The sequence below is a fragment of the Geotrypetes seraphini genome, chromosome 3 (assembly GCF_902459505.1).
Source record: "Geotrypetes seraphini chromosome 3, aGeoSer1.1, whole genome shotgun sequence".
Lineage (NCBI taxonomy): Eukaryota > Metazoa > Chordata > Amphibia > Gymnophiona > Dermophiidae > Geotrypetes > Geotrypetes seraphini.
This window is the reverse complement of record NC_047086.1, coordinates 192,620,413-192,637,293: the sequence shown is the minus strand read 5'-3', so window position 1 is coordinate 192,637,293 and position 16,881 is coordinate 192,620,413. Positions and strand designations below refer to the sequence as shown.

At 48.2% G+C, this 16,881-nt stretch overlaps 1 protein-coding gene across 2 annotated transcripts in view; it reads left to right on the top strand.

The window, feature by feature from the left end:
* Positions 1–16,881, top strand: part of RAPGEF3 (Rap guanine nucleotide exchange factor 3) — a 213,606-nt gene that overhangs the window by 146,139 nt on the left and 50,586 nt on the right. For both annotated transcript variants that reach the window (XR_004538757.1, XM_033937142.1), the window contains 4 exons: positions 428–504; positions 7,677–7,823; positions 8,654–8,769; positions 15,759–15,847. Coding sequence is in view for 1 of the 2 variants with exons in the window: in XM_033937142.1 (XP_033793033.1) it covers positions 428–504; positions 7,677–7,823; positions 8,654–8,769; positions 15,759–15,847 (429 nt within the window). In the remaining variant the exon portion in view is untranslated. The remainder of the gene's footprint in view (positions 1–427; positions 505–7,676; positions 7,824–8,653; positions 8,770–15,758; positions 15,848–16,881) is intronic.

Sequence of the window (16,881 nt, the reverse complement as noted above, 5' to 3'; positions counted from 1 at the left end):
TTTTTTTAGGTGCCAGTAGGTGCCTTGAAACTCAGTTAAAAATGTTGTTGCAATGGTGCTTTTTTTTACTTAGTTTGGTTGCCTACTGGCACCATTTAGAGAATTCAGGCCCAAATATACGAGTATAACTCCACTGTCCAGAAATTTTTCAAGCCTATGTAGATAGTGATTGGATGAAAATTTGCCTAACCCCCCCCCCCCCAGACCAATGTTCTAATTCCCCCTCTGCCACCTAAATTTGGACCCAATCAGTGAAGATTGCCATAAAATTACTGCGCCTTTGAATAGAAAGACAGATGGACTGAACCAGTCACAAGCTTTTTTTTACATATACTGAAAAGAGCAAGAAAGGACCATTTTGCATCTGAATAATCATAGCTTGAGGTCTGAGCCTCGGTCACAGTTCTTTTTCTCTCCTGCTTTGCAGTGTTCAGCCAGGGAGACAAGGGCATATCTTGGTACATTATCTGGAAAGGCTCAGTCAATGTTGTTACTCATGGCAAGGTGAGTACTTGGATCAGCGAGAAGCGAGAGAGACAATTCTCAAGACCTGACAAAAACAATTTTTATCATTTCCATCCGACTTGGAAATATACCACCCGATATTCAGCAGTATTTAGCTGGCCGGGAATGGTTCCCAGCAAGGCTAAATAGCACTAAGTCGCAATCTTCCACTGAATATCCCAATCACCGGCTATGTCAAGAGATATAACCAGTGAGCGCATATTCATTTGCTAACTGACTAAGTCTAGTGACCAGATAGACCTGCCTAAAAAGCAGTTCTGTCATTGTATACTATGACTTAGCCAGCCAGCCAGTGAATATTGGTTTGGCCTGATATAGTCCAGGCACAGAATTTCCAGGTTCGCCACTGACCGCAGGAGGAGGCCAAGCTTCATCCCGTAGTCTGAATATTGGGCCCATTCTTTTCTCTTTCTCTTCCTATTTTGTCTTGGCTCTTGTTTCTTTCTTTTGTCTTCCTCTGCCCATCACTTCTTCTCTTTCTTTCTCTACTTTCACTGTTTAGTCTCTTTCTTCCTCTTCTGCTCTCTACTTTCTTATCATTTTCCTCTTTTTCAATCTGGTTTTTTTTTTAAAAATCCCCCTGTATAATTCTCTCACTGTATACAATCAAGAGGAGGAAAGAAGAATTTTGCCTAAACAATATTGCAGAAAACCGGAAACAAGAGGCAAAAGAGATGTCAGAATATCAATCAAGGGAACTCTTTATTAAATTAATAAAACGAACGTCATAAAAATAGACGCAGTCTATAGTATAATGTCCATCTTGATATAAGTACAACTGAGTCTAGGTCATGCCTAGATTGACCTAGAGTCTAAGTACTTATATCAAGATGGACATTATACTATAGACTGCGTCTATTTTTATGACTTTTATTTTATTAACTTAATAAAGAGTTCCCTTGGTTGATATTCTGACATCTCTTTTGCCTCTTATTTCTAACTCTCTCACTGGCCACAGTATACCTTGAACGATCTCTTAGGGTAAGTTGGAAGACAAGCTAATGAGTTAAGGTGTCAGGGCTCTGATTAGGCCAATGGATAATACAAACTACGATATCTTGTTTTAAAAAGATAAGAGCAATATAAGGAACATAAAAATTACTTTTTTGTAACAAATAACAGGTTAGAAGAGGACTTTTTAAATTCATCAAAGCACATTGAAAATCTGGGGGTTACTGGAGTCTTGTTCTATTAGATTCAGAACTTGCTTCAAGGCTGAAAACCTCTTTTTGCAATTACTGAGAAAATATTCGGGCTTTCCAACTTCCGGGCATGTCTATACCTAGGCAGCCTGTTTCCTAGCAACCTGCCTTTTCCTTCAAACTGTCTCTCCTGAGTAGCCAGAGAAGTTCAAATCCTGAGCTGAATTATACCCACCCGAGAACCTGTAACTGAGTTTATCCCAGGACAAGCAGGCAGCATATTCTTTACACATGGGTGACGTCACCGACGGAGCCCTCGGTACGGACCTTTTTAACTAGAAAGTTCTAGTTGGCCGCACCGCGCGTGCGCGAGTGCCTTCCCGCCCAACGGAGGAGTGCGTGGTCCCCAGTTTCTTCATTTCCGCGGAGCGAAGAAGACGCGTGTGTTTTTCAACGGCCGTTGAACTCACTTTTTTGCCTTCCCGCTCGCGAAATTTTTTCCCATTTTCTTTTCATTTTACCTTCGGGTTACTTTTTCTTTGATTTATCAAAAAAAAAACAAAAAAAACCCTTTATTTTCATACCCTTTTTTCGTCTTTGCCCCGGCGGGGCCTGTTGCCATTATACAGGCCTCGGGGTTCGGTTTTGCGGAGGCTGTATTTCCCTTCATGCCCCCGCAAGCCGGTTTTAAGAAGTGCCAGCGGTGTGCACGCCCGATCTCCCTCACTGACCCACACAATTGGTGTTTGCAGTGTTTGGGTCCGGAGCATCGGGCGGACTCCTGCACCCGCTGTGCCACTCTTAAAAAGCGAACACTCAAGAATCGTCAAATTCAACAAACCCTTTTGTTCGGCACCGGGTCGACGATGGACTCCTCGGCATCGACAGCGGTACCATCAAAATCGACACCGCCACTTCGACACCGCCCGACCCGACATCGGCGCCGCTGGCGCCAGGTAAGCCGGCTAAGAAGCCTCCCTCTTCCCTCGAGCTTCCACCAGCCACAGTGGCGACACCGACCTTGCCGGCTTCACGCCGACCCCGAAAACGCTCCGCCCCGATTTCGGTGAGTGCCTCGTCATCGGCCTCCTCATCGCCGGGGCGTGGAGCGGCACCTAAGGAACCGAAACAAAAGAAAGCGGTTCCGGTGCCACCCCTGGATGACCGCATTGCGGCCATCCTCCAATCTCAACTACAGGAACAGCTGCAGCATCAACTCCAGCACCTGTTACCTACTATCCTGGCACCGCTCCTTTCGGTACCAGACCGGCCCGAGCCCCGTACCGAGCCACCGGTATCCACCCCATCGGTACCAATTAATACCTCCATGCCGATTCTTTCGGCTGAGCAACTTCTAGCCCATCCTGTGGTGCACTCCCATACCACTACGGATCCGCCTCGGGACCGGACGGGGCACCATTCTTCCCGGGACCGGGATCGACGCCGGTCCTCCTCTCCCGGTACCGTTTCGGTGCGCTCTGGGAAATCTTTATCCAAGACCCACCATACCGAACCTTCCACCCCGGTGTCTCGGCATGCGCACCCAGAGGTCCGGGACCCAGACTTATGGGAAGAGTCTTCCCCCGGTACCGAGGAGGATCTCTCCTCATCCGATGAGGATCCCTCAGCACCCGATACCACCTCCAAACCTGAGCAATCCTCCTTCTCAAAGTTCCTCAGGGAGATGTCAGCTGCTTTATCTCTCCCTCTGGAGTCAGACTCCAAAAAATCCCAAGCCTTTCTGTAGGCTCTGGATTTTGAGCAACCTCCTAAGGAGTTTCTTAAATTGCCCGTACACGACATCCTACGGGAGACCTTTTACAAAAATTGGGAGAACCCCTTTACAGTACCTGGGGCCCCCCGCAAGTTGGATAACCTCTATCGAGTTATCCCAATTCCAGGGTTCGATAAGTCCCAATTGCCCCATGAGTCTCTTCTAGTTGAATCCACCTTGAAGAAAACTCAGGGCTCCAGTGTCTATGCCTCCACCCCTCCTGGCAGAGAGGGCAAAACCATGGACAAGTTTGGCAAGAGGCTCTATTAGAATGCCATGCTGGCCAACAGGGCGAACAATTATTCCTTCCATTTTTCATTTTACATGAAACACTTGGTTCAACAGCTGTCCGCCCTCCAAAAGTATCTTCCGGAGAGGAAGATTCCACTTTTTCAACAACATGTCTCTGGTCTCCTTCAGCTGAGAAAATTTATGGTCCGCTCTATCTACGATTCCTTCGAGCTGACCTCCCGTGCCTCTGCCATGGCTGTCGCCATGCGCCGCCTGGCCTGGCTGAGAGTCTCAGATTTGGACATTAACCACCAAGATCGTCTGGCCAACGCCCCCTGTCTTGGGGATGAACTTTTTGGAGAGTCCCTGGATTCCACCACCCAGAAACTCTCTGCACATGAAACCAGGTGGGACACCCTGATTAAACCGAAGAAAAAGGCTCCGCCTGCCCGACCTTACAGGCCTCAATCCTCCTATCAGTGCAGGTTCTCAGCCAGGCCACTCAATCCGCCTTCCCAACAACCTCGGCGGCCCCGGCAGCACCAACACCATGCCCAGGCTCGTTCTCAGTCCAATCAACCCAACAAGCCTCTTCCACCTGCAAAGCCTTCTCAGCCCTTTTGACTCTTCTCTCCAGGGCATAGCCAGTCTTCCACCTTCATTGCCTCTTCCACAACCAATCGGAGGCCGTCTCCTCATATTCTTCAGCCGTTGGGAGGTCATCACATCGGACCAGTGGGTCCTCAACATCATCCGCCACGGCTACTCTCTCAACTTCCAGACTCTTCCACCGGACAACCCTCCCGTAGAGTCTGCTTTTCACTCCTCCCAAACCCCCCTCCTCCTGAGGGAGGTCCAATCCCTCCTTCTTCTCAATGCCATCGAAGAAGTGCCTCCGGAACAACGGGGTCTGGGATTCTACTCCCGCTACTTCCTGGTTCCCAAGAAGACGGGAGACCTCCGTCCCATTCTCGATCTCAGGGACCTCAACAAGTATCTCGTCAAGGAGAAATTCAGAATGCTCTCCCTTGCCACGCTTTACCCTCTTCTTTCTCAAAACGACTGGCTATGTTCCCTGGACCTCAAGGAGGCCTACACTCACATCCCAATCAATCCGAATTCACGTCGCTACCTGCGGTTCCAGGTGCAACACCGCCACTATCAGTACAAAGTGCTACCCTTTGGCCTCGCTTCATTGCCCAGGGTATTCACCAAGTGCCTTATTGTGGTAGCGGCCTTCCTCAGGTCTCACAACCTCCAAGTGTTCCCCTACTTGGACGATTGGTCCTACGTCTCAACTTGTGCTACAAGCTACTCAACACACCATCTCTCTCCTCCACCTCCTGGGATTCGAGATCAATTACCCCAAGTCGCATCTGCTTCCCACCCAGCGACTTCAATTCATTGGAGCAGTTCTGGACACCACACTAATGAGGGCATTTCTCCCCTCCGATCGTCAGCGGACCCTGCTCCACCTCTGTCATCAGGTGCTCCTGCATCACTCCATTCCTGCCCGACAGATGATGGTCCTCCTGGGTCACATGGCCTCGACAGTACATGTCCTTCCTCTGGCACGTCCCCACCTCAGAACACCTCAATGGACTCTCGCCAACCAATGGTCACAGACTACGGATCTTCTTTCTCATCCCATCTCTGTGACATCGTCTCTTCAGCAATCTCTCCAATGGTGGTTGAACTCCTCAAATCTTTCCAGGGGTTTGCTTTTTCATCTACCCCCTCACTCCATGATCATCACCACGGATGCCTCCCCCTATGCATGGGGAGCTCACCTAGGAGATCTACGCACCCAGGGTCTCTGGACCCCACAGGAGCGTCAACATCACATCAATTTCCTGGAACTCAGAGCCATGTTCTACGCCCTCAAGGCCTTCCAGCATCTTCTCTGTCCCCAGGTTCTTCTCCTGTGCACAGACAATCAAGTCGCCATGTACTACATAAACAAGCAAGGCGGCACCGGATCTCGCCCCCTTTGTCTAGAAGCTCTACGCATCTGGACCTGGGCCACGGCCCGCAATCTCTTCCTCAAGGCTATCTATATCCAGGGCGAACAGAACTCCCTGGCCGACAATCTCAGCCGCATCCTTCAACCTCACGAGTGGACGCTGGACCCTTCAACACTCCACTCCATCTTTGCTCGCTGGGGCACTCCGCAGGTGGACCTCTTTGCAGCGCCTCACAACCATCAGCTGCCCCAGTTCTGCTCCAGACTCTTCTCTCCTCATCGCCTGGCCCCAGATGCATTCCTGCTCGACTGGAGAGATCGGTTCCTGTATGCCTTCCCTCCACTTCCTCTGATGTTGCGGACCTTATCCAAACTCCGCAGGAACAAGGCCACCATTATTCTCATCGCTCCTCGGTGGCCTCGCCAACACTGGTTCTCCCTCCTACTCCAGCTCAGCTACAGGGAGCCCATTCCTCTTCCTGTGTTTCCTACTCTGCTTACGCAGCAACAGCAGTCTCTACTACATCCCAATCTGTCTTCGCTCCACCTGACAGCTTGGTTTCTCTCGGGCTGACCTCTCCAGAGAGTCTGTCTCAGCCAGTCCGTCTCATTTTGGACGCCTCCAGGAAACCGGCCACCCTCCAATGTTACCATCAGAAGTGGACCAGGTTCTCCTCTTGGTGTCTACGGCGTCATCACGATCCCACCTCTTTAGCGGTGGAAACTGTACTAGACTATTTGCTCTCGCTGTCCACTGCAGGCCTCAAATCTACCTCCATCAGAGTCCACCTCAGTGCCATCACGGCTTTCCATGAGCCTATCCTCGGAAAACCTCTCACGGCTCATCCACTGGTTTCCCGGTTCATGAGAGGCCTCTTCAATGTTAAACCACCTTTGAAGCCTCCTCCTGTCGTCTGGGACCTGAATGTGGTTTTGTCATCGCTCATGAAACCTCCGTTTGAGCCTCTTGCCACAACTTCGCTCAAATTTCTTACATGGAAGGTGCTTTTCCTCATTGCCATCACCTCTGCCAGGAGGGTTAGTGAGCTGCATGCACTGGTCGCCGATCCACCATTCACTGTTTTTCACCATGACAAGGTGGTTCTGCGTACCCATCCTAAATTCCTTCCCAAGGTGGTCTCGGCTTTTCACCTCAACCAATCCATTGTGTTGCCCGTCTTTTTCCCTAAACCCCATTCGCATCCTGGGGAACAGGCCTTGCACACGCTGGATTGTAAGCGTGCCCTTGCATACTACCTTGACCGTACCAGGGCTCACCGCTCATCCCCTCAGCTCTTTTTGTCCTTCGACCCTAACCGTCTAGGTCGTCCTGTCTCCAAACGGACGCTTTCCAATTGGCTTGCTGCCTGTATTGCGTTTTGTTATGCTCGGGCCGGTCTCTCACTGGAAGGTGCTGTCACGGCCCACAGGGTCAGAGCTATGGCTGCTTCTGTGGCTTTCCTCCGTTCCACGCCCATCGAGGAAATCTGCAAGGCGGCCACTTGGTCCTGAGTTCACACGTTCACTACTCACTACTGTCTGGATGCCTTCTCCAGACGGGATGGACACTTCGGCCAATCTGTGTTACAAAATTTATTTTCCTAATGGCCAACCATCCCTCCTCCCCATCTGTTAGCTTGGAGGTCACCCATGCGTAAAGAATATGCTGCCTGCTTGTCCTGGGATAAAGCACAGTTACTTACCGTAACAGGTGTTATCCAGGGACAGCAGGCAGATATTCTTACGTCCCACCCTCCTCCCCGGGTTGGCTTCTTAGCTGGCTTATCCTAACTGGGGACCACGCACTCCTCCGTCGGGCGGGAAGGCACTCGCGCACGCGCGGTGCGGCCAACTAGAACTTTCTAGTTAAAAAGGTCCGTACCGAGGGCTCCGTCGGTGACATCACCCATGCGTAAAGAATATCTGCCTGCTGTCCCTGGATAACACCTGTTACGGTAAGTAACTGTGCTTTATGGGACCATGTGGGCCTCTTTTGCAGACTCTGTGTTGACACTGACTCATTCCATTCTTCTTCTTTCAGGGTCTTGTGACAACACTTCATGAAGGTGATGATTTTGGGCAGCTGGCACTAGTGAATGATGCTCCGCGGGCTGCCACCATTATCTTGCGAGAAGATAACTGCCACTTCCTGCGAGTGGACAAACAGGACTTCAACCGCATCCTCAGGGTAGGTGCACCTTCTTATAGAAGGACAGAGGCCTAGCAAGAGCAGAGTAATAATCAGACAGTTATACTGAAGCCCCCAAACTACAAACCTAAATCAAAAAATAAATCATATAGGTGCGGAAACAGTAATAATCCATGTCAGTAAAGTTGTGCTGCGGAGACCGCTAGTATTGATCTATTACCTAGCTTTGCCTTAGACCCTCCTGTTACTGAACTGTCACACCGCAGCTGAGAGGTGCTGTGGCATAGCGAGGGTGAGAGGTGCCTGGGTTGGTGGCACATCTCCACCCTCCCACTCTTTCCACGATCCCCCCTGCCACCCACGCCTCCCCCCTTCCTTTCCCCATACCTCTAGTTGTTCACCGCTGTAACAACTTCAGTGTTCTCCTTGTGACCCCATCAGCTCTCCCTCTGATGTCACTTCTTATGTGCGGCACCCAGAAGTGACATCAGCGGGAGAGCTGATACGGTCGCAAGGAGAAACTAAACTAAACTAAAAGTTAGCTTTATATACTGGGTCATCAACTAAAGGAAGCTCAACTCGGTTAATAAAAAATTAAAAAATACTAAAAAGATAAACAATCAAGAATTTCAATGGGACTAATTTCTGAAGCCAGCGGTGAACAACTAGAGCTAAGGGGGAAGGGAAGGGGGCGCGTGTATGGCAAGGGGAGGAGTGGGAAGAGGCGGGGGCAGAGCGGAGGAAGAGTGTTGGAGCACCCACCAAAATGGTGCCCAGGGTAGACTACTCCCCCCCCTTGGTACACCACTGGAGAGGTGGATCTAATAAGTGCAGCTTCTGAATCCAGTTGTCTCTTTTCTCACTTGTAGGATGTCGAGGCCAACACTGTGCGTCTGACAGAACACGGAAAAGTGGTGCTGGTCCTTGAAAAGAATCCTCCAAGCATTGTAGCCAATCAGCAGCCAGTCTCCCAAACAAGTTCTAAGTACGCTGCATGGGTGGCTTTTCTATCGACTTTCATTGATTTCATCCAGCTATACAGCATTTCCTGGCCCTGTATCCCTGAGATGCAAAATGACATGATAGCCTTTTAATCAAGATGTTCACTTATGGGACAACAATGTTCTGAACGCTTTTCAGTCTGATATATCTTTGCATCATTTCTGCTGCTGTTTGTACTGTCCCTGTGCTTTTGTGTGTGTGTGGAGGTGGGGAATAGGATATGTGAAGGAAGCTGTGTCTTTTATTTTGGGGTTTTTTTTTAAAGTTATTTTTATTGTGGCATTCAGCCAGTGTAGCAATCAAAGAATAACATACAACTGTAAACAATAGTACAATACAGCTGGATAAATTTGTACAAAAACGTTCAAAGAATGAATAAAATAGATATTATCCTAAAAATAACAGTGGTGACATTAAAAAATTTATTTTTATTTATAAAATGGCAAAAACAAATGGAAAACTTGCTTTGAAAGAACTATTACTTCAACAGCAGCCCGTGCTGGCGCTGTTTCTACCAGTTCAGTACCTGTTCCATGAATACTATATATCATCAACCCAATTTTCTGCCACTAGTGACTATCTTTTTCTTCTTTCCATCACTTTCCACTAGATTTTGATTTAGGATTTTGTACTCTGTTTTGAGGAGTGGACAGGCAGGGAAAAAATCAGATACCGTGGTAAATAAATAATATGCATTGTTTGCATAAAAATGGGCCCTGTGACAAATAATCCACATTAATGGCATGAGCACACTTTTTAGAAATGATTCCTTAAGTGAACTACCCTTAGCAATCAGGTCCCTTATATTTCAGGTAAAATATTAGTTTAAAAAGTTATTCTTCTACCTAACACATGGGGTCTTTTACTAAGGCGCGCTGAATGCTAATGCGTCCATTATATTCTATGGACGCGTTAGCATTTAGTGTGCGCTAAATCGGCTAGCGCACCTTAGTAAAAGACCCCCACAATTTTTCTAGTGCATTGTGTCTAGTGATCCTGAACGCTCGGGTTTTGCATCTGAACCCACAAGTTGCTTGCAGAATGCTGTCGATCATCCACCTCCTTCCCAGAGAGTTTTTTTTTTTTTTCAGAAAGCAAGTTACTCAGAAGTATTTCTGCTCTGCTCTGTGGTTTTATAATTTTCAGGTATTTTTTTCTAAGTGTTTGGTCAAAGACTCGGTACCCAGAGGTTCCCACTTGTTGGGACCTTTGCCTGGGAGAAGACACAGACTCGCGCTGCGGAAGTCTGCTGCTAGCAGTATCAGCCCTCGGGGACACCTAGCTAGCCAGACTGCTTTTGTATTTTTTGAGCTCAGGGGCAGTCCCCTGCATAGCTGCTCACATTCCTGATTTATCAGGAGCTTGAGCACAGGCTGTTTAGTTCCTTCCCGGCTTGGTCGAGATTAATAGTGGACTGGATGCATGGTCCTCTCCCCCTTTGCGGTGTGAGGTTTTCCAGGGGTTGAAGCTCAGTCTGACCTAAGTCCAACTGGCAGGCTGATGACCAAGTTTGTCCAATGAACTTATGAGGTAGAGTTCTTCTCCATTTATCCCAGCTGCATTCCTAAGCTTTAGCTTAGGCACATGGCACAATGGCACAATGAGTAAGGCTATTATAGCCTATGGGGAAAATCATGGGGAGTCTCCAAAACTGAAATTTAAAGGTTTCTGCAGCCAGAATCAAGGTCCTCCACCTCTAAAACCCTTTGTATTTCAGGGAAGACAACACAAGCCGTTTTTAGTGCAATTTTACTGGTGGTGGCCACCTTGGATTTTAAACTTTTTTTTTCTAAAGCCTCCATCTGATTCAACAACCCTCGATTTTACTTAAAATAAACAGGGATGGACCCTTCAGGCCTTCCTACCTCTATATTATGCGAAGTTTGCGCTGGATGGCCGGCCAAGGAGCATCCATGACCCATGTGCGACAGAGTGCTTGGGGAGGGGGCAGGAGCCTTGGGTTTAGCGTCCCCTGAGTCCTCCAGAGTTAGGGATCCACAGGAGACACATTCCCAAGGGAAGATACCCTTTTCAGAGCCCTCTGAAGGTGCAGATGTGCAGTAGCCATGGAGCCCTGGAGGGAGTCCCTGCCATGGTCCTCAAGACCCCTAGTACTAGGCTTCACTTCAAATTTTGTGAACTTTATGTGGAATGCCTATTTGAAATGCTGAGGCTCTTTAGCATCTGCACTCAGTGTGATAGAGGCAATGGCGCAGAGGATCTCCTCTCAGCATGCACCCCGAACAGATGAGGACACAAAGCTGGACCAGGAGGTTCAGTCTGACAGACTGGGAGGATAGAAAGTCCGGGTTCATGCCACTAGTGTCCCAGAATGCGGTTTCTCTGGTAGAATCTGGTTCTCTGCATGAGAGCAGCGATCAAGAAGTGGTAGTGGCCATGGACTAGGGGGAAGACCCCATGGTGCACCAGCTGTTCAAAGCTTCGGCACTCTCAAGCATTATTTCTACCTTGCTACGAGAATTGAAGCTGGAAGTTCCTCCAGCCCCCTCGTTTCAGTGCTGAATTATGAGCAGCTCATTTGCTCTGACCGTGTTCTTTCCCTCACATCCAGACATCACAAAGCTGGTCATGGACCACTGGGAGTCACCTGAAGGGTCCCTGTGACTGGCTAAGACTATGGCCAAGCTTTACCTGATGGCTCCGGATTTCCAGCTACTGTTTGTTCAGCCGAAGGTGGACTCGCTGGTGGTGCTGGTCATCAAACAAACATCATTGCCTAGTGAAGGAGGTGTGATGTTAAAGGATACTCAGGACCATAAAGTAGACATGGACCTCAAGAAGCAATTTGAAGCTTTGGCCTAGGGTTTAAGGCAGAAGATGTGGCTTTCTTTGTGTCATGTGCTTGCCATACTCATCTGTCTCGAGTTCCAGCCTCAGAGGTTGATGAAGATCCTCAAATGCTTCTATATGGAGTGAATTATATAGTGGAAGCACTGTATGATATCTTCAGAGCTATGAGCTAGGTGCCAGCCCATGCTATCTCTGCCCAGTGGATGCTCTGAATCAGACATTGGGCAGGAGATTCAGCCTCTAAAACCACTCTGAGCAGGCTTCCCTTTCAAGTACAGATGCTATTTGGCAAGGGTCTGGATGACTTAATGTCCAGCATTACAGATCATTTTCCACAGGCCTTGCCGAACAGCAGACCGGGATCTGGGACATGGGAATTTTCAAGGCTCCTGAAGATTCTATCCTTATGCGGGAGACCAAGAGACTCAGAGGTCTTTTCAGGGGTCACGGCAGAGGTTCTTTTCCCTTCCACCTCCAAGAATACACATTGATGTCAGAACAGAGGCCAGTCTCCCTCCCCCCCCCCCCCCCCCCCATATTGGGGGCAGGCTATCAGCCTTTTGGTCAGTCTGGGCTCAGATAGGCACTGACCACTGGGTCCTAGAAGTTGTTCAATAATGTTGCAATATCGAGTTCTGTGCCTCTCTTCCAGACCTTTTTGGAGATCCTTCTGCCAGCTGGCTCGAAGAATCCAGGCAATGGTGCAAAGGCTACTGGAGTTTTGCACCATAGAGCCAGTTCCGGAAGAGGAATCAGGCTTGGACAGATATTCCATATACTTCATAGACACATGATGGCTGATAAAGGCCAAATGGCCCATCTAGCCTGCCCATCCGCAGAAAGGCTCAGATGACTGGAGGCCAGTCCTGGAGGCCAGTCCTGAAGCTCAAGTTGGTCACTGCTGCACTGAAAGTGTTACACTTCCGCAAGGAGACCAGTCAATTGGTCATAATGGCAGTGGCACCAGGGGAATTTATTGCCTCCCTTGTTTTGATGGAAGCCTATCTCCACCTTCCTATTTTTACAGCCCACAGGAGGTACTTGCGATTTCATGTGCTGGAGCAGCATTTCCAGTTCGCAGCACTCCCCTTTGGCCTCATGACGGCACTTCGTACTTTTACTAAGGTGATGGTGTTGGTGGCAGTGCACCTCCTCATGGCAGGGGTCCAGATGTACCCATATTTGGACAAGTGGCTAATCAGAGCCCCGTCCAAGGAGGAAGGTGAGCTGGCAGTTTTGAGAGTGGTCCAACTCCTCCAGGACTTGGGATGGATTGTAAACTTCAAGAAGAGCCAGCTGGAGCCAACCCAGTACCTGGAGTACATGGGAGTTTGGTTCAATACAACCTTGGGCCAGGTCTTTCTTCCAAAGCCATGCAGATTGGAGCTCTGGAAGCAGATTTTGGACCCACGGCGGGGCATTTTCTGCAGGTCCTGGGGTCGATGGTGACAGCCATGGAGAGGTGGTCCCTTGGTCAAGAGAGCACATGAGGCCTCTACAAGACTCTGTTCTCTCTCGAAGATCTCCTAAGATGGATTCACTTCAGAAACTGCTTCCCAGGTTACCAGAAGCAAAATGCAGTCTGCTGTGGTAGCTGCAGCCGGTTGATCTCTCAAGGGGACTGGCTCTCAGAATTTTCTCCTGGAAGTTTCTAACAACTGATGCCAGCCTTTACACTGGGGAGAGGGGGGGGGGGTCATTGCAATGAACACTGAGTTCAGGGTTATTGGACACTGGCTCAACAAAAGTGGTCCATAAATCAGCTAGAACTTAGAGCCGTTTCACTCTCTGGAAGGCAAGGCAGTCAGAGCCTTTTCAGACAATGTGACAGCGGTGGCCTATGTCAACATGCAAGGAAGCACCAGAAGCACCCTGTTATGCCTAGAAGCTCAACTCCTCTTTCGGTGGGCAGAAGCTCATTTGCAGGCCCTCTTGGCTGTGCACGTAGCGGGAGTGGAAAATGTGCAGGACTATTTTCTCAGTCGGCAGACTCTTGACCCAGGGGAACAGTTTCTGTTCCCTCAGGTGCTCACCTCCATAGGTATCCACAGATGGATCTGATGGCCTCAGCTGTAAACACAAAGGTGGTTGTGCTTTTACAGCTGAAGATATGAGCCCAGAAGCACATGGCTGGACGCATTAGTCCAATCGTGGCCGAAGAAAGGGCTCTTGTATGTTTTTCCCCATGGCCATGCTAGGGCGAGCCATTTGCAGGATTGCGAGTCATCTAGGGTTGTTAGTTCTAGTGATGCCCAATTGTCCCTGCAGACCATGGTATGCAGACCTAGTTTGTCTCCAGAGGGGCGAAGGCCTCAGACTACCAGTCCAAGTGGATCTTCTCACTCAGAGACTGGTCCCTATTGAGAATCAGGAACATTTTGGGCTTCCGGCATGGTTCTTGAGCGGGTGGCCCTGAAGAGCAAGGGTTACTCAGATGTGGTCGTTTCCATTCTGCTGAGAGCTAATAAGCTGTTGATAGTATCCTATGCCAAGGCCTGGAAGTACTCTCAGCATTGGTAGGTTAAGGATTATGTAGAGCCCTTATGAGCTCCAATTTCTGTAGTCCTGGACTTTTTTGCAAGTGGGACTTCAGTTGGGTCTATCAGTCGTATCACTGAATGTGCAGATAGCAGGTCTTTCCTGCTTCCAAGCTCAGGGGGAAAGAGGTTCTCTGGCCTCTCACCAAGATGTCGCCTGGTTCATTAAAGGGGCTGTTCAGTTGTGCCCTCCAGTGTGTCTCCCTTTCCCTTCCTGGAATCTTTAACACTGTATTACAAGGTCTCAATAAAGCTTCATATGAGCCCTTATGGGAGGCTTCTCTTCTGGATCTTACAGTCAAGACGGTATTTCTGGTGGTGATTACATCAGCGAGACGAGTTTCCAAGTTACAAGCTCTGTCCTGCAGGGAACCATTTCTTAAGTTTACGGAAGCAGGACTCTCCTTGTGCACAGTTCCATCCTTCTTACCGAAAGTAGTCTTATCATTCCATGTCAATCACAAAGTCTGTTTGCCCACTTTTCATTCTGTGGGGTCTAATGAAAAAGATTCAGTGCTGCATTTGCTGGATGTCAAGCGAGTGCTTCTCTGGTACCTCAAAGTTACCGCATATTGGATCACCTTTTTGTTCTGACCAGTCATGCTAAGAAAGGGAGGCTGGTGTCTAAAGCCTCAATTTCCAGATGGATTAAAATGGTCATTTCCTCCATATATGTGGGCTGTGATACGTAGCTGTTTATCGCATTGAAAGTACACTTTACTAGCGGAGTCGCTACCACATGGGCGGTTTCACTTGAGGAAATCTGTAGAACAGCAGCAGCTACTTGGTCTACCCCCATACCTTTACCAGGTTCTATAGGGTGCACACAGCAGCCAGGAAAGATACAGCTTTCGGGTCCTCCGTTTTCAGCACAGGGTCAGCGGGCCCACCTTAGACTCTGGGGACTGCTTTGGTATGACCCTAACATTAAGGACCATTAGACACATCGCACTAGAAAGAAAGATTAGGCTCTTACCATGATAATCTTCTTTCCTGTAGATGGGTCTAGTGGTCCTGAAGCCCCACCCTATTATTGGGCTCCACCTGTAAAGGAAAACACTCAAGAATATAAAGTTTGGTTTAAGTCTCTGCTTGATAACAAGACTTGCGAATAGCTACGAGCTCTATATAAGATTAGTGCTGGTTGCACACAGTTTTTGTATCTGTTTTGATCAGTTACTTGAATGTTATAATGTTAATGGATATGTTTGTTTCAGAGGAGAACTGAATTGTAGTGTCGGGGATTTTTCCACATTTCCCTCCTTCCGGTTATGTCTTTCATTACAGTGCTACTTGATTACTTTTGTACAAACTGAGGGGACAGGAGCAGCTCCCTGGGAAGGAGGCGGAGTTCAAAAGATGATTGACAGCATTCTCCAAGCAACTTGCAAGTTCAGATGCAAAACCCTAGTGTTCACAACCACTAGACTCATCTACAAGAAAGAAGGTTTTCAAAGTAAGAACCTAATCTTTCTTCATAGGGATATTAACAATTATAGAGCTGGTTATAAAACTGCTTCTATAGGATTTACTCTTCCTAATAAACAGCAATAATACATATATTTTTGTTCAGACACGGATGTAGCTCTCTGTCAGTCCTATAACCTGCTGCTCTTCCTCTCAGATACACTGTGATGTTTGGCACACCAGAGAAGATTCTAGAACATTTGTTGGAAACCATGAGGCTAGATTCCACTTACCAGGACCCGGCAGGTAACTGTTTTTCATACAGTAGCACAATGTTGCCACCATGGTTTTGCTTCTGGTATCACTTTTAGATTAAGGGATTGATACTCAGCATGGTATATGCGGATAGGAGAGGCTGGCACCGATATTCAGTGGCAATTGAACTTTTCTCTTGGGCTGCTGTTGTCAATTGCACCCCAGCGGTCTTGCACCTATGTTGGGCTACTAGTTCTGATCTGCACTCTGGTCACAGCCTTTCGCTCCTTCAAGAGGAGCTTCTGGGGTAACTCCCTGCAGGGGTCCCAGTTACCAGTCCTCAAAAGAGCTCAGCGACCACCAGTAACAGAGCTCTCGCTAGAGAGCTGCTTCTGCTCTTCTCAGCCCTCAGTCATTGACAGTGCATCCACAGGCCCTTTTCTTCTGCCCTAAGCTGCTCCTAAAGGCCACTTGCCTTGAGCCCAGCTCCCAATAGCTAATGGTCTTTTCTCCTGATCTCTCTGTTCCCAAGAAATATTGATCTATTTTTTCAAGAGTACCCATTGTGGTACACTTCTGCTGATACACAACACACCAGCTCTAAAAAGTACTCTGTATCAGCCAATGACAGAGCTTTCCATCTAGGAAACTACTTGTTAAATGAGTATAATGCACAGTTACGACTCTATGCAGTGTAAACTCATAGATTACAGTCTTTCTTTTTCAACATGCTAGTTCTATCACCCCCCACTGTTTCTTCACTCTTTTGAACTCATGGGGAGTAGATATCCACTTCTGTTATTTTGATTTACTTCTTCTCAGCTCACATCCACACATATTTTTGAGCCCACAAGCTTTATTCCCATTCATTAAATAATTTTTTAAAATGCATAACAATTCACTCAAGTGTTTGAGTGTTCAGCCCTTAGTGTATGATTTGCATATGGTTCTCTAGCCCATCCACCTGGTTATTTAAAACACCTGTGTGATGCTGTACTAGGCTTTCTCATACCAAGTGCTGCTGTTCTAGAGACAGGGATGTACTGTTTAATTGAAATCACTGTGGGGTGGGAAGGGGTTAGGGA